Source organism: Talpa europaea, assembly GCF_964194135.1.
Source record: "Talpa europaea genome assembly, chromosome: 12".
In the NCBI taxonomy this organism is placed as follows: Eukaryota; Metazoa; Chordata; class Mammalia; order Eulipotyphla; family Talpidae; genus Talpa; species Talpa europaea.
This window is the reverse complement of record NC_140079.1, coordinates 7,963,324-7,990,732: the sequence shown is the minus strand read 5'-3', so window position 1 is coordinate 7,990,732 and position 27,409 is coordinate 7,963,324. Positions and strand designations below refer to the sequence as shown.

The following is a 27,409-nucleotide window of genomic DNA, read 5'->3' as shown; positions in this document are numbered from 1 at the left end:
CCATTTGCAGCCCCATGTCCCACCCGCCACCTGAACTCCCCCTCTGGGACTGGCCGCGGCTCCTGCTGCCTTTGCATCTCTGGTCCTGAGTCTGGGCGGCCACGTGGTGGTCATTCCTGGATGTTCTGCCCAATCCAGCCCCGCACAGCAGCCACCCGGGTATAGACACCAGGGAAATGAGGCCGGCCGCAGCCATAACCCCAGCTGGTGACCCCGGTTAGCACCCACCGGCCAGAAGGCTCCCTACAGGCCAGGGGCCCCCCGGCATCACCCTGAGAGGAGAGAGGAAAGGCTCTTAGAGTAGGCCAGCGACTCCCCCACAGCAGTCTGGGACCAGGGAGTGTTGCCCGGGGTTCCCCAGGCTGGCAGACATGGACGCCAGCCAGCGGGCCCCTGACCAAACAGGGCTCGCTGCAGCCGCTGCTCGCTGTGTCGTATCCCCTCGAGAGGCCAGAAGAGACTGCACCGGGGGGAACCCAGGGTGGGTGCCCAATAAATGGTTATCTGTACAGTGAATTTTCCTCCAAGGCTTAAACGGTGAGCTGCTTGATTCACCTGGAGAAGCTGGCACCGAGGATAGGGCCCAGCTGAGGGCTTTGGAGCAGGGAACCTCGCCCTCCCAGGGTGGCCTGATCAAACCCACTTCATTTGCCAAGTGCGCCTCCAGACCCCGGCCTTGGAAGGGCAGGGTAGGGTCTCACCGAGCAGCTGTCCACGCCGCCGAGCGGGAAGCCTGCACACAGCATGCGGCTGCTGATCTGCACCGGGTAGAAGCGACGGCAGGTCTGCTCGCTGAGGAGGCGCACGGCGGCCTTCTGCAGCTGCCGCGCCATTGAGCCTGCGGAGGAGACGGGCAAGCAGAACCCCCTGGATGAACTCCCCACCTCTCCTGGAGGCCCTTCCTCATGCCCCTGGGTCCCCGCCCCAGGGTGCCCCGGCCCTGCTGCACCTACCTCCCTCTCTCACCGAGCCCCAGCCTGTGATGACGCAGCGTGTGCCGTCGGGGGGCCGAGGTGCCGGTTCTGGCAGGCAGATGGGCCGCACCAGGCTGCTGCGGCGCACCGGCCCCGCCAGCTCTAGCAGCGCCACATCGTAGTCCAGCGTGTAGAGGTTGTAGAAGGGGTGCTTGTAGATGCCCGCCACGCGCTCCAGCTGCCCGTCTGTGCCGCTTAGGAACGGCGTGCCCAGGAAAGCCACCCACTGCTTGGGGTCCCCATAGCTGTGAGACGTGTGGGGACAGGCTTCGGCCTGGATCCCCGCACTACCCACCCTACCCGCCCTCCAGGGGCTCCCCTGGGCCCCACAAGGCAGGGGCTTCACACGTGCCCCCAGGGGCAGATGGACCTGGACCCGGTGCTTGGCCTCTCTGGCCTGGGTTGCTCATCTGTAAGAGAAGCTGAGCCCTCCCTCCCAGGCAGAGGGTGGCAGCACTAATGCATCTGCGCCTAATATTAAGATCCTGGGGGCCTTGAGAGGCCCTGCCCTGCCTGCCCTTTGACCTAGACGCCTCCAGGCACATAGTGTACACTCGGGACAGTCTTGGATGTCAGAGCCCTTGCCTCTTCCACCTGCTGAGCATCCAGCCAGGAGAGGGCCTGGCCCTGGGGGAGGGGCAGCACTCCCTACTGGACGGCCTTTAGGACTGGTGCCAGTTCCTATGGGGGTGGACCCAGGCCGGAGGGACCCCAGTTACCCAGACACTTCAATGTTGCCTGCAGGCTAGGCCTGGGAGAGGCTAGATCCTGGGGTTGGTGGGGTCTGCCAGGCTGACCGCAGTCCCCAGTGCTGTGTGCTCAGGTTCAGGAGAGGGGCCGCAGGTGGGTCCCCATGACCCACATCCACCGGCAGGGAGACGGCATTTGGGATGGGTGGGACTCACACGTCGAAGCAGTGCGCCGCAGACAGCAGCCACCTCTCGGCCACCAGCACGGCCCCGCAGCGATGCTCCCGGCGTCGCAACCACAGGCTCACCTGCCACGGCCACTCCCCTTGGCCCGCAGCACTGCCGCCCACGATCCTGGTCAGCCCTGCCGCAGCTGGTGCCAGGCCGCAGTCTGAGGGGGAAGCCCGGCTTCACGTCAGCAGGAGGACGGGACAGGCCTCCACGCAGCCCAGCCAGCCTGTGCCCTTGCAAGCCCTGCTGGGAATGCCCGGCGGGAGGAGCTCAGGTGGGGTGGGGAAGCTGGGACTAGTGCCTGGGCCACAACATGAGCTTCTGGGCTTTCCTCAGATAACATCTGAAATACATTTAGGTTTGTTCTCTAGAACCTCTGTGGGTCAGTCTCACCAGCTCCTGCTCTCTTTCGGGGTGCCTTCTCTGGAGCTCTTTAGATCCCTGTCACACCCAGGGTCCTTTCTATGATACCTCCTCTGGGCTGTGATTCCCCAAACCCCACCCCTACCTTCCAGAGCCCCCTCAGGACAGCTGTAGAAGAGCAGCCCTGTGGTGATGGACCGCCGTTGCCACCCCTGGGGGCACTTGGGTACCCACTGGTCATTTCCACAGACCCAGCTGCCTTCCCGCCCCTTCAGTTTTGGGGAAGCCCCGCTAGTCCAAGGCTGGAGGGAACCAAGGGGCTCAGCTCCTCACCTGCCAGGTGCCAACCAGCCTCCCCACCCACCTCCCTTCTCCAAAAGACCCTGCGTGCGTGGCGCAAGCACCTTCCCTGCACTGGCCCCTGCTCACGGGTCTTTCCACCCCCGGAGACTAAGCTGGGGAGGAGCTCCCTGAGACGCAGCCCAGCAAGCGCCTCCCACGCGAGCCGCAGCCCACAGCCTCTGCCCACGGCCTCTGCGCTCGGCCTCTGCTCCGGGCGCAGGGGTGGCACCTGCTGGCTGATTTCTCGGCTCGAGTCCTGTGGAGTTGGCTGCATTTGATGGGATGTCACCTTTGACCTACAAATACGGCCATTTAATCCAGTTCTGATTCAGATTTAATCCAGTTCTGATTCAGATTTAATAAAGATGAATGCTTTATACTCGAGTGGAAAGGTCTGAAAGGCACCGCTTCGTCGGCGGCTCTGGCGGGTGCGAGCGGGGGTCGCTGACGCGCGGGACGGGACGGGCCTCTGCGCGCAGGCCGGGCGGGCTGGCTGTGCCATCCTGGGTGCGTCGTTCCCCGATGTTCCCAAGACGACCACATGCCCCGCGCTCACTTCTTAGACCGTGTCCCTGTCCTTGCAGCGACATGGGGCTGCCCTGCCGAATTGTTCTTGCTCAGCCCCTGCCCCGAACCCGGGCCCTCGGCTCCCGTCATGGGGCCCGAGGGACCCAGCGCCCCTGCGCCCCAGCTTTCCCTGCTTCGACTTCTCCTGCTGTGGTGCTGTGTGACTGTTTTAAGTGTCTGGCCCCTGCTGCGCCCTGGAGCTCAGATGGCAGCCTGGAGGAGGCCTTTGTGAAGGGCCTGCCCGGCCACCCCGCCCCGGGGAGTCTGGGATGCGGCTCTGCCCCGCAGGCACCCCTGGCTGTCAGGACAGAATCGGGGCTGTCCCTGTTCCCCACATTCATAAGTCGAAATCCTAAGCCCAGACCCTGGGACACGACTGAGGAGGCTTTAAAGAGGTAATTAAGCCAAACGAGCCCAGCGGGGTGAACTCCAGTCCAGCGTGGCCGCCGTCACGCGCAGGGAGACGGTGCCCCGCACACCCAGGAGAGGCCTCAGGAGACAACCCTGCCTGCACCCGGGCCTCTGTAGGGCCAGGTAAGAAAGTATCAGGCTTTTCTGCCCTCCCGCCGTCAGGATGGATGCTGGACCCCTGCGGTCCTGAGGGCGGCCCCTGGAGTGGTGGGCGAGCGGCGGTGGGTGCGCCTGGGCGGAGAGACCGGGCTTCTGAGGGCGGCGTCGCGGGGGCGCCAGCAGAGCGGAAGCAGAGAACAAGAGCGCAAGAGAGGTGGCGAGCACCAGAGAACGCTGGCGAGCCCAGAAAGGGTGAAGACTCACCGCCCGGCCCCCCGGCGCCCCTGCCTGCCCGCGCCCAGTAAAATCCCAATAAAAGCCTGAAAAGCCCCCGAGGGCTCCGGGGCTCTCCTCCTCCACCCTCTGCTCGGGTCCTAGAGAACCTGCCCCGCGTCCTCCTGCCTGTACAGCCTCCAACCCCCAGTCCCCGGAGCCGGGGAGAACCGTCTGGTGCTTGCGCCGCCGGTGGCTGGGATGACCCAGGCGCAGCCACCCACGCGGGCCACCCTGGTACCTGGCAGCCGGGCGCCCGCGGGGGTCTCTGGGGCGTGGGGCAGTGGCGTCTGTCGCCGGGTGGCGGTGCTCGAGGCCGTGGCTGTCCCGTTGGCAGGCCGGCTGGTGGCCTTGCTGGTGAGCCGCGGGGCGGGTCTGCGGGTGGTGAGCCCCGCCGGGGTCCGGGGGCTACGGCTGGCGGCGGTGGGCAGGCTCGTGGGGGAGGGGGGCGGTGTGGGCAGGGGCCGGGGCGACATGGCGTCCAGGATCCAGCCCTTCATCCTGGTGATCCTGGCGTACACGCCGGGTTTTCTGGCCTGAGCACAGCCGACGCCCCAGCTCACGATCCCCGCCAGGTAAAACACGCCGGGCGTCTCCTCGCAGGCCAGGGGCCCCCCCGAGTCACCCTGCAAAGAGGAAAGGGCGCTGGCGGGCCATCCTTGAGCCCGCGCCCGCGGGCACTGCCCCCTCACACCAGCACTCGCAGGAGAAGCGCCAGGGACGTGGCTTCAGGCCACACCTAGACGGGCCGGCGTGACCCCGCCCGGTTCCCTGCGGACCTCGCGGCTCTTGCTTTCGTTCTGCACATGTTTAAAACGTGCAGAAAAGCTGAAGGACCACACCTCCCACGGACATTCCCCCACCTAGGACTAAGCATTAAGCGACCGACGCTGGCGTCTCCTGCACGTCCCCGCAGCCTTGGCAGCCGCGCGCCGCCTTCCTTCAGCCACCGGGACGGGGCCACGAGGCCCAGGCCGTGGGGCAAGGCTGGATTTTCTGGGCACAGAGAGGACAGTCTCCCCACCCCGCACAGACCCTGGGCATGGAGACCGCGGCAGCCCTCCCGGCAGTGGGGGGCGGGGGGGGGGCGCCCGTCTCTGCTTTTGAGCCCGGACAGGCCTGTGACCCTCGCCCGGAGTCTGGGGCACGAACACTGTTCCAACTGCTCTTGCTACAGGTTAAGCGCGAGCGGAGCGGGGGCAGTAGGGGAGGGCGGTGGCACCTCACCTGGCAGGAGTCCACTCTGCCCTCCAGGAAGCCGGCACACAGCATCCTGTCAGTGAGGGAGAAGTTGTACAGGGAGCTGCAGGCCTTCTGGTCGATGATGCCCACGGACGCTCTCTGCAGAATGTCAGGCTTGGTGGCTGCCAGGAAACATTGCTTAGAGGGTGCTCACGGCGCGACCCAGTCCAGCTCTGACCCACCCCTGGGGGGAACCCTCCCCACTGGCCAAGAAACTGAAGCTTGGGACTGGGGAGAAGGCAGTGCCTCCTGGAGTCAGACTGGGGTCAGGAACCCCCCACTGCAGGCTCCCCAGCACCTCGGGTGGCTGCAGGGAGGTCTGCAAGGAAGCATGAACTCTTAGGGGGTTCTGAGGGTGTACCACGAGGGTCTTCAAAGTTTATATAAAGGGCCAGTAGCCTCTGTGGGCAGCACTGGGGCCTGCGTTGGCAGCAGGAAGGCAGCCACCCACCCGCGGTCTGTGAAGCCACGGCCTGGCCGTGTGCCAGCACCACCTCGTTCACAAGGAGCAGCCGCCCTGGAGCTCGGGACAGAGCCTTCCACCCCTGGAGGGGAGGGGAGCTGAGCAGTTGGCAGATGACGGGAGCAGAGACAAGGGGTCCCTTTGCAGGGGGTCCCTGTGGGGCCTGCATACCCCTGCCCCGGCCCAGAGCTCACCGTTTCCCTCCTGCGTGTTACCCCATCCCGAGATCATGCACTTCCGGCCCACGGGGAACTTCTGGATGGCCAGGGGGAGGCAGACTGGCTGGACGTGCTTGTTGAAGACCAGGGGCCCCGCCAGCTCCAGCACGGCCACATCAAAGTCCAGGATGGCTGGGTTGTACTGGGGGTGCAGCAGCACTCTCTTGAGCCCCATCTTCACCGGACTCCCCCCGATGCCCGAGAGGGATGCTGTGCCCAGGTGGGCCCGCACCTGCTCCACCTTTGTGCTGCCAACAAGGGGGCGCTCAGACACCCGCCAGCACACCCTCCCCGGGGAGTCAGGCACCGCTGCTGGGGCTTGGGTCATTTTTCAGACCCTCAGTTCTGGGGAGGGGCATGAAAAGGGGCCACAAAGCTGCTCCCCCACATGGGCCCTAGGCTGGGAGGGTTGTTGGCAAGGCAGGGAGGACCTTTGCCCTTTGGGGGCAGCGTGAGAAGCCCCTGGAGCTCTATGGCTATTAAAGTCAATGCTGCTGGCTCAGGAGTGAAGGGAAGTCCTGCCCCTCAACCCCCATTTGTCCCCCTCTGTCCTCCAAAGTCCAGCTCCACACCCTTCTCCCAGAAGCTGACACCAGGTCCAGGCCCTGAAGACGACACCCCAGGCCCCCTACTCTCCCTCCTGCTCCTCCTTTCTTGTTTAAATTGAGCATCCAGACACCTGGGCCTGAGCCTCTGAGGAGGGGCTGCCTCTGCCGGCCACACCACACACCTGGGCAGCAGGAGGCTCCTGAATGTTGGGGGTTTGATGGGGTTGCTGGAGACACTGGGGGAGCTGAGCACCCCCCGCCGGAGCTGAAGAGGTCTTACTGGTTGAAGCAGTGTGCTGCAGACAGCAGCCAGCGGTCGCCCACCACGGTGGCTCCACAGAAGTGTCGGGAACCTTCCTTCAGGCTGACCTGCCAGGGCACATCCCCAGAGGCGGCTCCAAGCCCTCCTACAATCCTGGGGGGCTTCTCCATGGCCGGTCTGGCCCCGCATTCTGGGAGGGGACAGGAGAGGAAGGCAGCTGAGCCTTGGGGCACCAGAGTGCGGCCTCCTGCTCCAGCTGGGCCGGGGCACCATCATCCTCACTATACAATGAAGAAATGGACACCCCGAAGGGTGTCCTAAGGCCTCCTAACTAAGGATGTAGTACAGCAGGTGGGGGATAAAAGAGAGAAGACAAGGGTCTCCCTGGTGGCGCAGCAGGTTGAGCGCAGCGCTGTGAAGCTGTCCGCAGCCTCTGCAGCGTGGGTTCAATCCCGGCCGGCCAGGGAGACTCCCACATGGTGCGGCAGACCTCTCCTCTCGTGCCTGCTGCTCCCCTCAGCAGTGTATTTCAGTCAGTCTGCCTGTTCTGCTCCCCACTCTGTCTCTGGTGAGTCCTCTCACCCTCCCACGCATCTGGCCTGTACCCCGGTTCTTGTATACATGAATAAATAAAAAAATCTTAAAAAAAAAAGGGAGAAGACAAAAGCATAGTGTCCGGACCCCCTCAGCCCCAACCTGCTCTCTTAGTTTGGGCTGATATTTGTTCTCTTAATATACTTGTAGACGGATTTGCAAGAAAACATGGACAAGCTGTAGCACTAAGAATCAGGATGATGGGATTATAAATGGATCTTTAAAAAATGTAAGGAGGGCCTCCCCCGTGGCGCAGCGGTTGAGCGCTGGGTTGCGAAGCTGCCCGCGGACTCTGCAGTGCCGGTTTGATCCCCGGCTGCTCCCCGGCCACCGGAGGAGGGTCCCACATGGCGCGCAGACCTCTCCTGCCGCCCACTGCTCCCCTCAGCATTGTACTTCGATCCTTCTGCCTGCTCTGCTCCCCGCTCTGGCTCTGGTGAATTCTCTCACCCTCCCATGCTTCTGACTGTACCCAGTGCTTGTATAAACAAAGCAAACAAATAAATAAATAAATAAAACATGCCTCTATTAAAAAAAAATCAACTTTAAAAAATGTAAGGAACTCTCAATTTTTCTCGTTTCTAGAAATTTAGAAAAGGCCTGACAGGAAACTAACTTCTACCTCTAGCTTGCCCTTGGAAGTCATTTCAGCACTGGGGATCTGTTCTTTTTTCCATCTGTAGCAGAAGGCCTAAGGGAAAAAATCCCAAAGCTAGTACAACCAGATTTACAGATGCTAGACTGTGCCAGGGAGGCCGCAGCAAGGACTGCACGCAGAATCAGAGTCCTGGGCACCGAGTTATGGTCCCTTCTGAACTGTGGCTGACAAAGCTGCTCAAGCAGACTCAGAGTTATTCTGTCTTTGCAAGAAGCAGTACACTTGCACCATCCACAAAAGGATCAGAGAACTTGACATAAGAGCTAGCATCCTAGAAGTCTTAGAAGAAAAATAGGAGTAAATCTTTGTGACCTTGTAGACCGGGAAAACTCAAGAGAAGCAACTAAAAAAACTTAGAAGCAGAGAGATAATTCTGAATGTTTGTCACCACCATTGAAAAGGAAATAAAAGTAAAAAGCCAGATAAGAAGATTTTCCTCTTCAATTGGGAGAGCTTGGAGCAAGCAAGCATGTCTAGGAAAATTTTGGAGGACAGATTAATATGAAAATGTACACCTAAATGCTTTATGTGGGTGGCAGGTCTGGAAGAACACTCATTTGTGATAATTCAAAATTAGTCTCTCTCCCACCCTGCACCTACAACCATCATCACTAGCTGCTTCTTGTGCCTTCAGGATAGACTACATACAACCTCTGGGTCTCACTGACTTTGCCATGCTGCACATCTGCCTTAACCTTTGCTCATAACAGACATCACTAATCAATCACCTGTCTCTTTCCTAAGGATTGCTTCAGAAAGTCAGTACCAGCTGATCTGAACCTGCAAGGAGTGGACACCTACTTCTGCCTGTCTCCCCCCAAAATACCTTGTGGCTTAGACGTGGTAACTGAGTCAAGAGGTGCAGTGCTGGGGGCCAGTGTGGGTTTGGTGGGGGTGTCGACCACCCCGCTTTCACGGCTGGTGGGCCAGGTATTGCTTGAAGTGGTGGGGGCAGGAGCCACAGTGGGAGCCAGAGGCTTGCTTGCCATGGTGATTGCCTCCAGGATCCAGTCACGTAGCCTGGTCACTCGGGCATAGACCCCCGGACGCCAGGCTTCTGCACAACCAATTCCCCAGCTCACAATGCCAGCCAAGAAGAACCTTCCGGAGGGCTCCTCACAGACCAGGGGGCCTCCAGAGTCACCCTAGGAGACAAAGGCACATCCTCAGGTGGGGTCGGGCCCCCGAGCCACAGCCAGTCCAAAACCCAGAACTACAAGATCAAGGAAGAAGCCCTGGATAGGGACTCCTGAGACCTCTTTCCCATGAGCTGACAGATCAAATGTAAGTTAATAATTCATATATCAGAACCTCAGTCCCGTCTTCCGTAAAAATAAAATAGGACGTTTGGACTATACCGTCTCTAAGGTCTCTTGCGTTTCCACCACTGGCAGTTTTAAAATCCAACCCAAATAATCAACATCCTCCCCCATCCTTATCCCAGTAGATCTTTAATAATGTCACCGCTTGCTTAGGTTGACAGTATGGCTGCTGGGCTGGAGCCTCCACACAGCACACAGGCAGCCGCAGCGTTTTCCGAATGCCTGGGCCGCCCTCATGCATCCCGTCTGCCCACGTCCAGCTCACCTTGACTGACACATTGAAACACAAGCGCTCTCTTGTCTCCCAACATTTTCTCTGGGTTCTGGTTTGACGTGGTGACCTGAGTACACTCCACCTTTCCCCACCCACCAGACTTTAGCAATAAGAGTCAGGGTAAAAACTAAGAAAAAGGGAAGCCAGTCGCTGTTAAAACCCCAGCCGGGAAGTCTTGGTGGTCAAGCAGAGAACGAGAGGACTCCCCTTCCAGGGAGAGTGGCCCCGCAGACAGGAATGTATGGCCCTTTCCTGCTGGCCATGGGTGGGGTGTTGTCTGGGGCCTCTTGGCTTGTCCTTGGGCCTGCGGTGCCTCGGCTCACCTGGCAGGAATCCACCTTCCCGTGCAGGTAGCCGGCACACACCATCCTGTCCGTGAGCGAGTGGCCATATAGGCTGGCGCACAGGGCCTGGTCCAGCAGCTCCACGGTGGCTTTCTGCAGCATCTCCGGCTTGACCACTGTCCAGGATAGGGAGAGGCAGGTGTGGTGAGCATTCCAGGGTCCAGGGCAGCTGCCCCGAGCTGGGAGGCTGAAGAACAACCGCTCTTTGAGCCTCAGTTTCCCCGACCAAAAGCAGCCCCATGTTAGAAAGCAGCAAAGCGTGAATGTCCACTGATAACCTCCCTCGCCCAGACAGCTGGGAAGCATCAGAGTAACACCCCGAGATTGGTTCCTCCCTCCCAGGACAGGGAAGCACCCTAAATCTCCATGGACAAAGGATTAAGAGGATCCCGCATGGACAGATCATGGGGTGTCTCGCAGTTACGAGAAAAGGACGGGATGCAGCCATTTTCAACAAAATGGAGGGAATTTTAAAAAATCATGTGGCAGAGCAAGTCAGAACGACAAACACTGGACATTCATGCAACATACAATACGACAGCATAAAGCACTTTCAAAAAGTGGTGGACTCCAGGGCCTCCCTGTTGGCGCAGCGGTTGAGTGCTGGGCTGCGAAGCTGCCCGCAGCCTCTGCAGTGCTGGTTCGATCCCCGGCCACTGGGCGAGGGTCCCACATGGTGCGCAGACCTCTCCTGCCGCCCGCTGCTCCCCTCAGCAGTGTGCTTTGGTCCTTCTGCCTGTTCTGCTCCCCGCTCTGGTTCTGGTGAATTCTCTCACCCTCCCGCGCTTCTGACTGTACCCAGTGCTTGTATAAATAAATAAATAAATAAATCTTTAAAAAAAAGTGGTGGACTCCAGTTGGACATCAACGGACATCCTCAGGCCTCTGAGGCTGAAGGGGAGCGGGGAGAGGGGCAAGGAGGCCCAAGGCAGGGGGATTGGAGGTAACACTTTTCTTTTTGATGCCCTAAAATAAACACTGAGGTCCCTGTGAGCCTCTGGTCACAACATTTTTGTTGATTTATCAATATCAATTGTTTTTTGTGGGTTTCTGTTTAAAGGGAAATACATTTTTTTTTAATTTTATTTATTTTTGTGTAGAGAACTGGGGTGTAGGCCAGAGATGTGGACGGGTGAGAGGATTCACCAGAGACAGAGTGGGGAGCAGAACAGGCAGACTGACTGAAATCCACTGGTGAGGGGAGCAGAGGGCGAGGCAGAGGTCTGCTGCGCCATGTGGGTAGCTCCCTGGCTGGGGATCAAACTCAGGCTGTAGGGGGGACAGCGCTGAGACTAACCCCTAGGCCACCAGGGAGGCCCTACAGGGAAGTCTTTATCTAGGGAAACTGCACGAAGGGTCTGGGGAAAGAGAAAGTGGCCAGCTGACCACAGATCCCAGGCACCCAGCAGGGGAGGGGCGAGCATGGGGGAGGGGGACTGTGCCGACGGGTCTTGGTGCTAGTGGTGGTGGGATCGCTATGGGGACCGCACCTGAGAGGAGAACCCAATTACTGCCCCAAAATGGACAGCAATGTAAGAATATGAAAGGAACAAAACCCCCTTAACCTAACCCTAACCCTAAAAACAACAACAGGCCCCACCTTATTTAATATCCATCCCTGACTCAAGACCGTGGAGCTCACCGCCAGCAGCACCTTAACGGCTGTTTTCTTTTCTTTTTAAAAAAGATTTATTTTGGGCCTCCCCGCTGGCGCAGCGGTTGAGCGCTGGGTTGAGAAGCTGCCCGCAGCCTCTGCGGCGCTGGTTCGATCCCCGGCTGCTCCCCAGGCCACCGGAGGAGGGTCCCATGCAGACCTCTCCTGCCGCCCGCTGCTCCCCTCAGCAGTGTACTTCGGTCCTTCTGCCTGCTCTGCTCCCCGCTCTGGCTCTGGTGAATTCTCTCACCCTCCCGCACTTCTGACTGTACCCAGTGCTTGTATAAATAAATAAATAAATAAAAATTAATCTTAAAAATATATATAAAAAAAATTTAAGAATTTCCATTTTAAAAAAAAATAAATAAAAAAGATTTATTTATACAAGAACTGGGGTACAGAGGCGCAGGAGGGTGAGCGGATCCACCAGCGACAGGGCGGGGAGCAGAACAGGCAGCCTGACTGAAGACACTGCTGCCGGGAGCAGCGGGGGAGACAGGAGAGGTCTGCCGCGCCATGTGGGTATCTCCCTGGCCAGCGGGGAATCGAGCCGGCACTGCAGAGGCTGCGGACAGCTTCACAGCGCGGCGCTCAACCCGCTGGCCACCGGGGAGGCCCAACTGTTGTTTTCTTGTGACACATGATTTCCTGGGCCTGGGGACACGGGCCAGTACTTCAGCTCGGGGGTCACGCCTCACAGCCAAATCTCCCGCAAAAATGCAAAACAAAGAAACACAAAGGAGCCGCGCACAGGCCCGAGCTGGGCACGGCTTTGCCTCTGGCCCGGGGCGGGCGGCGGCCCTCGGGCCCTGCTCTGGGCGCGCGTGGCTGAGGGGCGCGCGGCCTCCCCCGGGCTGGACTCGGGGCCCGCGGGGCGCGGGGGCACTCACGGAAGTCCTCCTTGAGGTAGCCCCAGCCCGAGATGAGGCACTTGCGCCCGGCGGGGAAGACGTGCGAGGCGGCGGGCAGGCACACGGGCTGCACGCGCCGGCCGAAGGGCAGCGGGGTGCGCAGCTGCAGCAGCGCCACGTCGAAGTCCGCGGTGTCCGCGTTGTAGGCGGGGTGCGGGATGATGCGCGCCACGCGCGCCCGCACGGTGCCCGCCTCGCCGCCGCTCAGGCGCGTGGTGCCCGCGTAGGCCACCCACTCGGCGGGGGCTGGGAACCTGCGGGGCGGGGCGGGGCGGGTGAGACGGGAACACCAAGGGGCGCCCCACGTCCAGGCGTCCGCACTCCCAGTGCAACGGTGTCAAAAATCAAAACGATGCCTCCACCCCCAAAATGCGCACAATCATCAACATTTTGGGCAAACGCGGGCTCTGCGGGACCAGGGCGAGGCGGGGGCAGGAAGCGAAGGGGGGGGGGCAACAGCGACGGATGTGAAAAACCTTTTCATGCCAGGTCGTGAGACAGGTGGGGGAATGCAAACCATCCGTGGTGAACAGATGATGTGTAGAGATGTGTAGAGAACTGGGGTGCTCACACAGAAGCACCCCAGCCCCGCTGGCTCTGCCAGGGGCTGGGGAGGGGGTCCGGCCGGATGAGACACTGTGCAGGGTGGACACACTGGTCACGGCCTGCCCACTGCTGCAGTGGCTGGACTTAGCTTGTTAGCTGAGACCTTAAGCCCTGTGCCACCAGCGAGGCCCATTTTTGTTTTTTGATTGCATGTGTATCATGCATTGTTTTGCATTAATTTTTATTTTTTTATATGGCATGAAAATATTATGTGTGAGATGACTGTTTTTGGTGGTGACTTGCATTACCCCCCAAACGCACCCCAGTGTGACTGGACACCACGAGCCATTGTTGCAGATGTTCTGGGGTGTGATAGTGATGGTATGGGAGTGGGAGACTCTTTTTTTATGTAGATGCCTGCAGGAGACCTACAGGGGATGCTTTGTGGTGTTTGCTACTTAATTTCAAATGGTTTGGCAAAGTAATAATACAACCTATGTGTGCAGAGGTGCAATACAGATGCCCATGTATGAAGACCAGAGAGAGGAAGGAATACAGCAAGGTATGAACACCTGTTGCAATCAGAGAGAAGAACGCAGTATTCACTGCACTATTTTTCATCTTAATATTAAATATCCCCATATTTACTATTAATATTGAATTAATATTTTAAACATAATATTTTCATATTTAATAAAATATTGGGAGAAATAAAACTTAAAATTATAACAACAGCTCTTATTGCCCTAGTTAGTCATTGTTTATGGGCTCTCTGTCCCCCGGGCTGTCACTTTTGGGGCAGGGAAGTGGTCTCCCTGGAGATGACATGTTTCCTGCCGCCCCGACCTTTCGCCCAGGTCTCTTAGAGGGAAATGATTAAATAGCAATGCCTGGCACAGACAGAGTGTTCTAGAACCTTTCCCCCACCTTTTGGCCAGCTCCATTCCAGGCAGTCATTGTGTTAGTTAAAGATTCTGGCCACCCCCAACCACTGCAAAAAACCCTGATTCAGGGATGAGCTAAGAACTTGAACAGATTTCTCCAAAGAGGATATATATAAGGACAGGAAAAGACATTCAAGCCACCAAGAAAATACAAATGAAAACCACAGTGAGATCCTGCTTGGCACCCACCAAGCTGGCTAGAATCAAAAGCCAGCCAGTAACAAGTGGTGGCGAGGCTGTGGAGAAACAGAGCCCACATACGCTGCTGGTGGGAATAGGAACGAGCGCAGCAGCTGGCAGACAGTCCTGTGGCTCCTCTAAAAGTTTAATCATAGAAGTACCGTGTGATTGAGCAATTCCGCTTCTGGGCTTAGACACAAGGACATTGAAAAGAGGCACTCAGACAGATACTTGAACGTCCATGATCACAGCAGCCAGAAGGCGGGAACAACCAAGGATCGGTGGAAGGATGAACACACAGGCAAGACGTGGCCCACCCACACGCTGGAATATTCTTCCGCCTAAACAGGTTACAACGGGGATGGACCTGGAGGACGTGACTTTCAGGGAAACAAGCCAGACACAGGCCGTACACCGTGTGAGCCACCACAGGAGGCCCCGAGGAGTCACCTCCAGAGAGACAGGAGGAAGGTGGTGGCAGGGGCGGGGCAGGGAGGGGGTGTTAATGTGTGACAGGGACAGGTTTCTGTTTGGGAAGATAAGAAAGTTCTGGAGAGGGAGGTGGGGATGGTTGCAGAACAGTGTGAGTGTGCTGAATGCCACTGAATGTTCACAGTTGGAAGGATAAATTTATATAATACGTACTTTGCCACAATCATTAAAAAGGAAATGAGAAAAAGAATGTGTTCAGATTGAACCACAAACAAAAAGAAAGAAAAGAAAAGAAAAAAAACAAGTTCCAAGGGGCTCTGTGGACGCCACAGAGGAGAGGGAGGTGGGCGGCGGTGGAGGCCGGGGCAGCCCCCGAGCCTGCGGGGCCGTGGCTCACTCATTGAAGCAGTGGGCGGCAGAGACCAGCCACCTCTTGCCCACGATGGCGGCCCCACAGAAGTGCTCGTCGTTCTCCCGGAGGCTGACTTGCCAAGGGAACTCCCCCGGAGACGCCTCCACGCCGCCCACGATCCTGCTGGCTGTCCTCCAGCCAGGCTGCAGGCCACAGTCTGAAAGACAGAGATCACCGCCAGGCCCCCAGGAAGGCAGGGCCTCGGCCTGCGCTCCCGGCTGCCTGGCATGTCTGCAAGCACCAGGCACTTGGCCACGCATTGAAGGGCTGCCCAGCCGCCCCCGCTGTTTGAGTTCTGCACTTCTCAGGCCAGGTCCCGGCCAGCTCCTGGCAAGAAACCGCTAAGACCTTGGAATAAAACATCCATGTTTTCATCCACGCCTTTTGTGTCTCCCCCAAAGGTGCAGAAGTCCTCAGTTCCCCCAGTTCTCTGCGAATGAGCTTATTTGGAAATAGGGTCTTTGCGGATGATCAGATTAAGACGAGGCCATGAGGGTGCGCCCTAAGTCCAAGGAGTGAGTGCCGTCCTTACAAAAAAGGGAAACTTGGACACAGACGTGCACACAGAGAGAAAATCGCGAGAACATGCAGGCAGCGGCCAGGCTGATGCTTTTAGGAGCCAAAGGGGAGCCAGGATTGCCAGTGACCCCAGAAGCGCAGAACAGATTTGCCCCCAGAGCCTCAGAAAGAACCCGTCCTGCCATATCCCCCCGATCTTGGACTTTCTGCCTCTGGGCTTGCGAGAGGATAGACTTCTGCTGGGTCTGCTGCCCCGTCTGAGGGGCAGGAAACTCATATACCAGGATGAGCCACGGAGCTGTGACCAGCCCCCGTGGGTGCCCTGGACCCGAGGCTTGGGTGCATTTCCCTGGCTGGAAATAGTCTGTATGTGTTGACTCCTTTTATGTCCTTCAGGAAAGTTTGATAATTATATGGAATTAACTTTACAGGTCATATACACATGACACCCATTCGTTGTAGACCCAGTGTGGGATTTTCCCTTATTTGTCTAACTTGTTATGACTTGGTTAAAGCGAAACAATAGCTTTCTATGTCTTGCTTTTTATCTTATCCTGACTTTACTGTTTAACTGTCTATTTTTTCTAAGAGCTTCTTAGCTGATTTGTGGATTCATGTTAGGTCAACTGCAAATAGAATTTTCTTCCCAATACTCAAGCTTCTCTTCTTGCCGTATTGCCTAGGGTAGCATTGCTGGGAAAATGTGGACTCCCCTTCTAGCATTTTAACTGTGAGATTCCCCTGCGCAGATTTGGTGGTTCCCACTGTGTGGGGAACAGAGCGCCAGGTGCTGGCATTTGGAATACCCACAGTGTGCCCAGCATCTGTCTTTCCAGCCTGATCCTTTCCTCTGCTCACTCATAGGTGCTCGACTCCATGCCCCCAGTGCAACTGGTCATGTTTCTCCCCATATTAAGGGAGCCCCTCCCTTTTCTGCGCAGTCCTAGGAGTGCCATGCGTGACTGCCACATCTGGGGCGGCCTGAGAGCAGAGCACCCTGAGAGGGGATGTGGCCCACGGCGGGCCAGACAGGGACTGACCACAGTGGGCCTCATCAGAGCCGTCAGCGCAGTCCACTCTGTCGTCACACTCCGGGTTCACCTTGGTCACACACTGGCTGTCTTGGCACAAGAAGGCGTTCTCCGGACAGTGACCTGAGGACAGAGAGAACTGAATCGGGACCCCACACCCACAGGGAGACCCCCCCTCTCTTTTCAGAGCCCCCAGAGTGTAGAAACAGCTAGGGTCGGTCTGCTCCCTTATCTCTATTTATTTATTTACGCATACAAGAGCTGGGGTACAGGCCAGAGATGCAGGGTGTGAGAGGATTCACCAGAGACAGAGTGGGGAGCAGAACAGGCAGATCTACTAAAACACTGCTGAGGGGAGCAGCGGGGAGACAGGAGAGGTCTGCTGCACCATGTGGGTAGCTCCCTGGCAGGGGATTGAACTCATGCTGCAGAGGCTGCGGATTGCTTCATAGTGCAATGCTTAACCCCTTGCGCCACCAGGGAGGCCCTCTCTGACTATTTCTGAGATTATTTTTCTCTGAGTTAGTGCAGAGACTTCTGTGAGAGTGTCTGTGAGCACTGAGGCCAGGCCCCTGCCCTGTGTGTGTGTGAACATCATGTAAATGTGTCACTGGACAGCAGGAATGCGGGGCTACTGTTGCAGACGAGTCCATCAGTGACACACATGCTCTCACGCAGCACATGGCCGCACCTCCAGATTTCTAGCATCCACATTTAAAAACAGTAAAAAAACACTGGAGCGATTGGATTTTTTAAAGTGTGAAAAAATCCACATAAATAAAAATCACCATTTTTTAAAAGATTTATTTATTTATACATACAAGAACTGGGGTGTAGACCAAAGGTGTGCAGGCGAGAGGTTTCACCAGAGACAGAATGGGGAGCAGAACAGTCAGATTGACCAAAGTACACTGCTGAGGGGAGCAGCGGGGAGACAGGAGAGGTCTGCAGCACCATGTGGGTCAGCTCCCTGGCCGGGGATCGAACTCGTGCTGCAGTGGCTGGCAATAGCTTGATAGACTTTAACCCCTGTGCCACCAGGAAGGCCCTAAAATTTACCATTTTCAGGTGCACAGTTCAGTGGCAATAAGCACTCACACTGCTGTGTGGTCATCCCCGTGCTCCAGCTCCAGAACTTTCTCATCTTCCCCAACTGAAACTCTGCCCCCATTAAACACTAACTCCCTCCCTTCCCTCAGCCCCTGGCACCACCATCTACTCCTGATTCTATGATGTGACTCCTCTAGGGACCTCCTGAGAGTGGGTCACATAGCGTTTGTCCCTGTGTCTGGCTTGTTTCGCTGAGCATCATGTCCGCCAGGACAAACCTCCAGGATTATCTACATTTTCGCACGAGTAAGAGAGCCCTTCCCCTTTAAGACTGAAGAATAGTCCATAGTCTGGATGGGCCACATTTTGTTTATCCAGAAATTCATTTGTAATAATATCTTTTTATTTAACCAAGAGACCTAAAATATTTTTATTTAACGTGCCGTCAATATAAAAAATGACCGGTGGGCGATCTTACGTTCTTTCCTCGTACCATGTCCTGTCTTCCGTGCAGGGTGAACAGTGTCAGCTGAGCTCACATCCCAGGGGTGCATTGATGCTCAAAGTCACAGGTGTGGGGGGACCCACCACCCAGTTTCCCTGGGGTGGAACTTGCAGTGCTAAAACCTGGACAGTCCTGGGCAGGCCAGGGCCCGTGACCAGCCTCCACACCCATATTAACTGTGTTTTTCATTTCCTGATGACTTGACATCTGGGGTCTCACTGACCCCAAAGGGATGACTCCCCCAGGGTGCCAGTTCCCACAGATGGTGAAAATCTCACCAGGAATGCACCTGTTTGTTTTTTTAAGATTTATTTATTTATACAAGAACTGGGGTAGAGGTCAGAGGCACGGGAGGGTGAGAGGATTCACCAGAGACAGAACGGGGAGCAGAACAGACAGACTGATGAAATACACTGCTGAGGGGAGCAGCAGGAGAGACAGGAGAGGTCTGCCACGCCATGTGGGTTTCTCCCTGGTCTGCTGGGAATTGAACCCGCGATGCAGAGGCTGCGGACAGCTTCTTAGCATGGCGCTCAACCCGCTGCGCCACCATGGAGGCCCAGGAATGCACCTTTCAAACACACACTGGGTAACCAGAGCCCACCCCACTCCCTTCGGTCTTGGGGCTACTATCCCCCCCCCACATCTCTATCACCCCAGGCCCAGGTGGGTGTCAAGCAACTAGGGAGCCCCTTCCACCCCAGAGCCCTCTGGAATCACTCACACCCGCCAGTCCTGGGCCTGCTCCCTCCCTGCCTGTTCCGCCCTGACACATCAAGCCCCTCTCCCACCTTCCTGCCCCCCCCACAGGCGCTTCCAGATAACACTGATCTCCCCCCACCTCCCCAACCTGTCAACCCCACCCGCCCCAAACCCTTTGTTTGGTTTGGTTTCTGTCATTTCTTTAATAGCAGATTTCTATCATTTTTCAAAAACAACCCACACTTTCTCTTAATGGCGCTTGGTCACACATAACTCCAAGTACCATATTTTTTGCTTATTTTCCTTGTTGTTTATTTTCTTTCCTGTTTGAAAATTCTGCTTTCCTTTCGCTTTTTAAATGCCTCCTCTCCGAGCCCTTGGCCCACGGACCCAGCCTCGGCGGGCGGCGCGTTCCGCTCAGCAGCCTGGTCGCCTCTGAGGACGGTCAGGCCGCCCCCAGAAAGCCCCCAGCCTCACGGCGACCGGGAGAAGCTGGCCACGGGGCGGGGGGGGGCTCGGGGACAGAGCAAACCATACCTGATTTTGAGTCTCTCTCTGTCCACTGCCCCTGCCGGCTGCCTGGGAGGAAACGGAGAGACACACCCCATTGGAGGCGCAGAAAGGGCTTTGAAACTCTGCGTTTCCAAGCGGCGCCCCCACAGAAAGTCTGGCTCCGGTCAGCAGGGTCACCCCAAGTGGAATTCTGCTCCTTGGCCACATGTCAAGTGTCCGATGGCCACCTGGGGCCGGCGGCCACCTTGCTGGAAGGTGCAGACAAGACGCGTTTCCACCAGCCCAGGAGGCGCGTCAGGGCCCCGAGTCCGGTCACTGAGCCGCGGGCGGCGCGGGCACCGGGGCTGGCTTGGGGGCGAGACGCCGATGTGGGGTCTGACCACGGTCTGGCCTCAGATCCCAACGCCGCACCTCAGAAGCCGTGCGTGAGCTTAGCGTCTCCTCATGTCTGCACGAGGGGTCGGCGGGTCACAGGCTCAGGCCCAACCGGCCACCACTCGCTCTGCGGTCCACACGAGCAGGTCTGAGCAGTGGCCACAGACCCAAAGGGCTGCGGGGAGGACAGTGTCCACAGCCCGGCCCTCACAGTGGGGGGCCTGGACCCCCGAGCTCTGCGCTGAGGGGGCTGCATAAGAAGGGGTGACACTGAGAAGTTAAGGTTGGATGCCACTTGAGTGCACCCGACTCCCCTCCCACGTCACGGCCCTCCGTCTCCTCCCCAAGGCCCTCAGTCTCTGTCACCGGCTCACCTTGGAGCTCCGCAGACAGGATGGTGCCGTAGGCGGCCAGAGCCAGGCCTCGCCCCTGCAGCCGAGCGCGGAGCCCCTCCTGCAACAGCCTCTCCTCCTCCTCCAGGCCCGGCCTCGGGCCCCAGGGCTCGGGAAACACAAAGTGCAGCCGGAAGTGCACCAGGACGCTGGCGTTCCCCGCCCTGCAGTGGGGGAGAAACTTTGCAGAGGGAGGGCTCCTCTCTGCTGGAATCTTCTTGTGGTGTCCGCCAAGGTTCCTTCATCCCGAAGACGCCCCCAACTCACCTGTAGCTTAGCACCGTGCAGCTCACGCAGCTGGCCTCCAACTCTGTCTTCCAAAAGCTGCTTAAAAACTGCAAAGGAAGCCACACCAGCCAGTGCTGAGGCGCAGCAAGGATGGACCCGTCCCCACAGCCCGTTAGTCCCTCTGGCTCAGGCCTGCCAGGCAGACCCTGCTCCCATCTGCTCTGCACAGGGCATGGGGGCTCCTTTGGGTCAAAGCCATTGGCGGCCCACTTGGTCCCTGTTGCTCCTAGGAGCTCCCTTCTCACCCCCCAACGCAGGCCACGCTCACCAGCATTTCCAGGGCAGGCGTCAGCGTGCGGTGATACTCCGAGGCCTCCTGCTGCAAGCTGTGGGCGTAGCGGATCCCCTGTAGCTCGGCCGTGTGCTCCACGTCCACGCCCCGGGCAGACAAGGAGGCTGCAGATGAGACCAGGGCCTGGTGAGAGAGCCGGCCTGGGGCGCGGGCTCAACGCCTGCCCCCCATCCAGGGACCCGGTCACGCTGACATGCAGGTGGGTGGGCTGACTCCGAGGGGTGAACAGTGCCTCCATTTGATTTGCACACCTCCTGGTCACCCACCCCAAGGCCCCTTTTCCGAGGGCAGGACCAGCCACTGCTCATCCTCATCTCACCTGGAGCATGTGGCCCCAAAATGGTTGACGTGGCCTCAGGAGACCACTCCTCCACTTTGGTGAGCAACAGCTCCACCTCCTCCCTGAAAAGTGGGCACCAAATATGGCGGGAGGGGTGATGGCCGTCAGGAGCAGCAGGCCCCGGGACCATGCCCTCCACGAAAACCTACGTGTGTGTGTTTTTTTTTTTTCCTGTGGGACCCTTGCCGGTGGCCGGGGATCGAACTGGTGCTGCAGAGGCTGCGGGCAGCCTCGCAACCCAGTGCTCAACCGCTGCGCCACCAGGGGAGGCCCCCTATGTTGTTTTTTTTTTTTTTAAGATTTATTTATTTATACAAGAACCGGGCTACAGGCCAGATGCACGGGAGGGTGAGAGGATTCACCAGGGACAGAGCAGGGAACAGAACAGGCAGACTGACGAAATACACTGCTGAGGGGAGCAGCAGGTGAGGCAAGAGAGGTCTGCTGTGCCATGTGGGTAGCTCCCTGGCCAGCCGAGAATCAAACCGGCACTGCAGACGGTGTGGACAGCTACACAGCGCTGCGCTCAATTCGCTGTGCCACTGGGGAGGCCCTGTTAAGTGCTTCTTAATGCCTTTCTTGGTTTCAGGCATCCTGCCAGTAATCATATTTATCTGTTGTCTCCAAACTGCATCCTTGCTTCCAAAATGCAGATGTGAAACTCTGCCCCCGCCTGCCCCTAGGTCGAGGACACACATGTGCGCACGTGCTCACACACGTGCACACACAGACACACAAGGCACTTACACATGGGCACAGAGATATGTGTGCATGCATGTATGCATGTACTTTGCACACGTGCGTATACTACACACATTCGCACACAGGCACAGGCTCATACACCTGTACCCAGGCACACACAGGGATGAATACACATGCACACATGCACACATAGAGCCCGAATTTTCCTGCACTTGATGCCCATGGCCACTAGGAGGCGTCCGTCAGACATGCTGGGCTGTGGGATGCACTGATGTTCCACAAATACTTGTGTTAATTTAATTAACAGGGCCCACATAAAAAGTCATTTTGCCACATGAAAGCACTTCCCCACATCTTGGACACCCCAAATAGAACTGTAGGAAACTTATCACCTCAGAATAAACCCTGCTCCAGGGCAACACTGCCCAGCAGAGCTTGAGGATGCAGGGGATAGAATGTTCTAGATCTGTGCTGGGTACACCAGCCAACAGCTACCCATGAAGCATGGCTATTGGGAACAGAGGACTTGAATTTTAATGTGATTTAATTTAATTTAATTTTTAAAAAAGATTTATTTATTTATTTATTTATACAAGCACTGGGTACAGTCAGAATGCGGGAGGGTGAGAGAATTCACCAGAGTCAGAGCGGGGAGCAGAGCAGGCAGAAGGACCGAAGTACACTGCTGAGGGGAGCAGCGGTCGGCAGGAGAGGTTTGCGCGCCATGGGGGGCCCTCCTCCGGTGGCCGGGGGACAGCCGGGGATAGATCCGGTGCTGCAGAGGATGCGGGCAGCTTCTCAACCCAAAGTTTTAACAGCTGTGCCACCGGGGAGGCCCTGATTTAATTTTTTAATTCCAAATAGCCACTGGGATGGAGACTACCTTCCTGCCCTTGGACAGCGCTGGGCAGGGCAAACCTGGACACACCCTAATACGGAGGCGGGCAGGTAGGGCTGGCTCAGTGTCCTTCGGAGCCGGTCGCTGCGCTCGACAGTTGGAGGACAGATGGTGGGAGGAGAAAGGCAAATTCCAAATGATATAGAGAGTCCTCGATCACACAGGGTCCTTGCAAAACAGGACTGTGGTTTGGGCCTTCCCTGGTGGTGCAGGCAGTTGAGCGCTGGGCTGCGAAGCTGCCCGCAGCCTCTGCAGCACAGGTTCGATCCCAGCCGGCCGCAGAGATGCCCACATGGGCACGGCAGACCTCTCCTGTCTCCCCGCTGCTCCCCTCAGCAGTGTATTTCAGTCAGTCTGCCTGTTCTGTTACCCACTCTGGCTCTGGTGAATCCTCTCACCCTCCCACACCTCTGGCCTGTACCCCGGCTCTTGTATAAATAAATCAATTTTTTTTATAATATTTTCTCTCTCCTTTTTTTAAAGATTTATCTATTTATTTATACAAGCACTGGGTACAGTCAGAAGCGCAGGAGGGTGAGAGAATTCACCAGAGCCAGAAGGGAGAGCAGAGCAGGCAGACTGACAAAGTACACTGCTGAGGGGAGAGCGGCGGCAGGAGAGGTCTGCGCGCCATGTGGGACCCTCACCCTGTGGCTGGGGATCGAACCGGCGTTGCAGAGGCTGCGGGCAGCTTCGCAACCCAGCGCTCAACCGCTGCGCCACCGGGGAGGCCCTAAATAAGTCAATCTTAAAAAAAAAAAAACAAGACTGTGGTTTATGGAGACACAGCAGCGTCACACACACCGTGGAGACACCCAGAGGGCATCGCCGCAGAGATGTCGGGGAAAGAGCGACGTGGGCTGCGGCCATCCGTGATGGCTGGTTTCACACTTTAAAAAAAGGGCCACTGTCTGAATAGATATGATTTATCCATGTGGTTCAAAATCAAAACCACCAAAGTGAAGATGGTGAAAGCCTCTTTCCCACGCCTGTTACTTGACCGTGCATTGGCCTGCCCTGGAGGCCACCAACTGACTAAGTTCTGAAATGTCCTGGAAAAGAATTTATGCACACAGTCAAGTGTGTTTTCCCTCTTCCCTCTCCTGCACCTCCTCTAGTCTCCGTAGATCATTCTATAGATATAAAAAGTGCTTCCTTTGCTTATTTTTATAACTGTAACCCCACATTGTATAGATGTGTCATCATTTTGTATAATGTATCTTAAATAATATAAATACATGCTGGAAGCAAATATGGAAGTGAGCCATTGTTGACTGTGGGTGTAGGGAAAGCAATGGTGTTCATTTTAGTACTTTTCAATTTTTCAAGATTAAAAAAAAGCTCATTTTAATGTTCCTATAGGTCTCAATTTACCCCCGCCAAGAAAACGGCCTTAGAGAAGCCCTTCAGGTCTCAGAGAAGCCCTGTGTACTCTGAAATATGCAGAACCTCGATGGCAGGATCGCGACAGCTGTGCCCCCACCACCACCCACGGGAACAAAGCGGGGCCCTGCCCGGCACCTGGTCTTCTCAACTTGTCTGTGCAGATCCCTGAAGGGCCAAGCTAGCTTCAACCCCACACTGGGACACTCAGCCCTGTGGCTCTGGACCGTCCCTAGGACCCCACTGAGCCCCTTCTGAATCTCTGTGCAAGTCCCCTGTGCAAGCCACTTACCCACAAGGAGCCCGAGGGTGGTGATGACCATGGCAGCAGCCACCAGAGCAGAGAGGGCCGCTCGGGAGCACACGGCGTCCTGCGTGGAGGCTTCCTTTGCTGCGCTGGGCACGAGCTGTAAGTCACCAACAGAGGGCGCCATGGCTCCAGCCTCAGGACAGCCCCTAGATGCCAGCAAAGCAGGGGCAGGAAGCCAGGTCAGAGGTGGAGGGCAGATGTCTTCTCCTAAACAAGGGTCTTATATGTACAGGTGTGACAGCCATCAACAGCACCCTAATGCAGTCACTAAGAGTGGATTCGGATGATTACTGGCTGGGCTGGTGCCCGTAGCCTTCCTGCAGTCAGTGGCATCTGCTAGAAAGGATGCGTATGAGTTTCCTGTGGCTGCTGTGACAGTTTACTGCAAACCTAAGGTCTTGAAGGAGCACAGATTTATTATCTCACAGTTCTGGAGGTCAGAGTCTAAAATGGAGAACCATGTTCTTTCTAGAAGCTCCAGAAGGACCATCTCCTGCCTTTTCCAGCCCTTCTTCCATCCTCACAGCCAACGGGACAGCTCTTCCCATCTCTCTGACCCTCCTCTTCCCTCTATAAGGACCCACGTGAGGACACTGGGCCTTTGCCAGATGAGATGACAGGTTTACAGGCCCCGGGAACAGGACAGGGACATTATTCAGCCTGCTATTGAATAAAATTAGTTGATATAGAGAGTACAAGATTACCTGTTTCTAGCTCTGAAGCTCATGCGTACCCTGGACTCTATGTGAGCATTCATTGTGCTGCTTGAGCAACCTCACCATATGGCGGCTGGCTTCCCCAGAACTGATAATCCAAGAGAGAGTCTCCAAGTTCTATAAATAGGAGGTCTACAAATAGGAGCACCAGAGTTTGCCTAGGTGTGAAAATGAAAGTGGCCTTCTCCTCTGCCAGGGCTTGTTCTCTGTGGAGCAGTGGACATATTCAGGTGGTCCACAAAAAACTTCATCTCTCCAAAATGGCTCACTAAGCACAGAGTTGTCCTAAGAGATGGAACAAATGCCTGCGGCCGAGTTCAAGATGGCGGCCACGCCTGGGCTCCTGCTGTTCCCCTCTTTCCACGAGTGTGACTGGGTCTGTGACATGCTTCGAACCAACAGACTAGGACAAAGGAGGTAGCTTGTCTGATTACGTGCATGTAATTATGTTACATCAGATTATAATGCTTATCTTGTTAAAAGGCAGCAAGGGAGAGACTAGGGCTTGGATGAATCAGGCAGCCATGTTGGGAGGCCCTTAAGCCAAAGAGAGGAAGGTGGGCTTCAGCCTCCAGCTGGAAAGGAAAGGAAGCCGTGAGTCCTGCAACCACAAGGAGCTGAACGCTGTCAACCTCCTTGTGAGCTTGGACACAACTCCTTCACCAGTTGAGTCTTCAGATGAGAGAACAGCCTCAGCTGACACTTGGCTTACAGTCTTGTGAGACCATCTGGGCAGAACACCCTGCAGACCTGTGCTGACCTCTGACCCACAGGAACTGAGTGGTGATAGATGCGTGTTGATATCAGCAGTTAAAATTTTAGTAATATCATTTTGCAGTGCAAAAAGTGAATATAACACCATATCAACCATTAAATTCTTCAAAAGTCAATTGTTAGGGCCTCCCTGGTGGTGCAAGGGATTAAGACGCAACATGTGAAGTTATCAGCAGCCACTGCAGCATGAGTTTGATCCCCCACCAGGGAGCTACCCACATGGCACAGCAGACCTCTCCTGTCTCCCCGCTACTCCCCTCAGCAGTGGATTTCAGTCAGTCTGCCTGGTCTTCTCCCCACTCTGTCTCTGGTGAATCCTCTCACCACCCACCCCGCACCTCTGGCCTGTTTCCCAGTTCTTGTACGCATAAATAAGTAATTTTTTTTTAAGTCAATCATTGGCTTCATTTTTATAAGTCTAAAAAATATGAGCCATAGGCTGCTTCTCTGCATAACGGTGAAAGTTGGGTTTTTAAAGTCTCGTATTAGGAAAGCCGTAGGGTGTGATCTAACTGCCCAGGCCTCTAGCCCCCTCCCTCGTCCACGGGCAGAATGTGACACCTGCCTGCTCACTGCTGTTTGCCTCTGGGGTTCTTAGCTGCAAGACGGCAGAGCTTAGGAACGGGAACAAGCTAAGCCCCGTCACTTTGGCTTCTGAAATTTCTCAGTGTCAAGAGCCAACGAATTCTCTGAAGGTAATTGGTTTCTGCCACTTGCAACTAAAAGAACCCAAAGATAGAACATCACATTACCCCCCAAGCTGGGGAGTTCTCTTATGTGCTCGAGACCCAGCAGATCTTCATACCAAACCCAATGTGTTCTCAGCCCACTGAGCAGCCCTTTTCTCCAGAAAGGATGAATCACCGTGATGTTTTCTGCAAAGGTAGATCTCATTACTTCCCCTCAGCCTCAGCTCCCTAGGAAGGCAGCCTCCACCAAGTGGGTGGACAGTGATTCATACCTGGCCCCCAGCACATTTTTCCCATGAGAACACCATGGAAAAAGAAGCTGAAGGAACAATCCCATCCGCTTTCCCTTGACAAGGCTCCACAGTGGCACCCACTCAGCTGGTGCGTCCCTGGAGAGGAGGGAGCTGCTTTTGAGGTCTGTAGGGGTGAACAGCTGGCCTGGGTGTCAGAAAAAAATAGGACACCCAGTTGAATTTGACTCTCAGATAAGCAACACATTCTTCCGTACCTCAAGTGTGTCCCTGGGGTGGTTAATTTTATGTGTCCACTTAGTGAGGCCATGGCACCCAGTTATTTGGTCAAATACCTTGTTGCTGTGAAGGTAATTTTCAGATGTGACTGACATCTAAATTAGTAGGTGTGGAGTAAAGCAGAGGATGCTTGTAGTGGGGGTGGGCCATGTCTAATCAGTTGAAGGTCTTCTGAAGAAGGAATTTTGCCTCCAGACTCCTTTTCCCTGGGTCTCCAGTTTGCCCTGCAGATTTTGGCCTCAGCAGCCCCCATAGTCATGTGAGCCAATTCCTTAAAATCTCCCCACTTTCATCCTAGTGGTTCTGTTTATCTGGAAAATCCTGACCAATACTAACAGAGTGTACAGTAAGTATATAGATATGTCTGTGTGATATTTGGGACATTCTTTTTTTTTAAGATTTATTTTATTTATTTATGCATATAAGAACTGGGGTGTAGGACAGAGG

The 27,409-nt window shown here is 56.2% G+C and overlaps 1 protein-coding gene across 1 annotated transcript; it reads right to left on the bottom strand.

Moving 5' to 3' along the window:
• Positions 1 to 110: 110 nt before the first annotated feature.
• On the bottom strand, positions 111 to 24,377 carry TMPRSS9 (transmembrane serine protease 9; the record flags this gene model as incomplete). Its single annotated transcript, XM_084248626.1, has 17 exons — positions 111 to 272; positions 702 to 838; positions 954 to 1,219; positions 1,880 to 2,054; positions 4,191 to 4,575; positions 5,177 to 5,313; positions 5,849 to 6,120; positions 6,701 to 6,872; positions 8,761 to 9,079; positions 9,854 to 9,990; positions 12,419 to 12,693; positions 14,939 to 15,110; positions 16,513 to 16,642; positions 20,015 to 20,204; positions 20,308 to 20,375; positions 20,597 to 20,724; positions 24,236 to 24,377. 17 exons carry the CDS (start codon positions 24,375 to 24,377, stop codon positions 111 to 113), a joined length of 3,267 nt encoding a protein of 1,088 aa, XP_084104752.1.
• Positions 24,378 to 27,409: the final 3,032 nt, after the last annotated feature.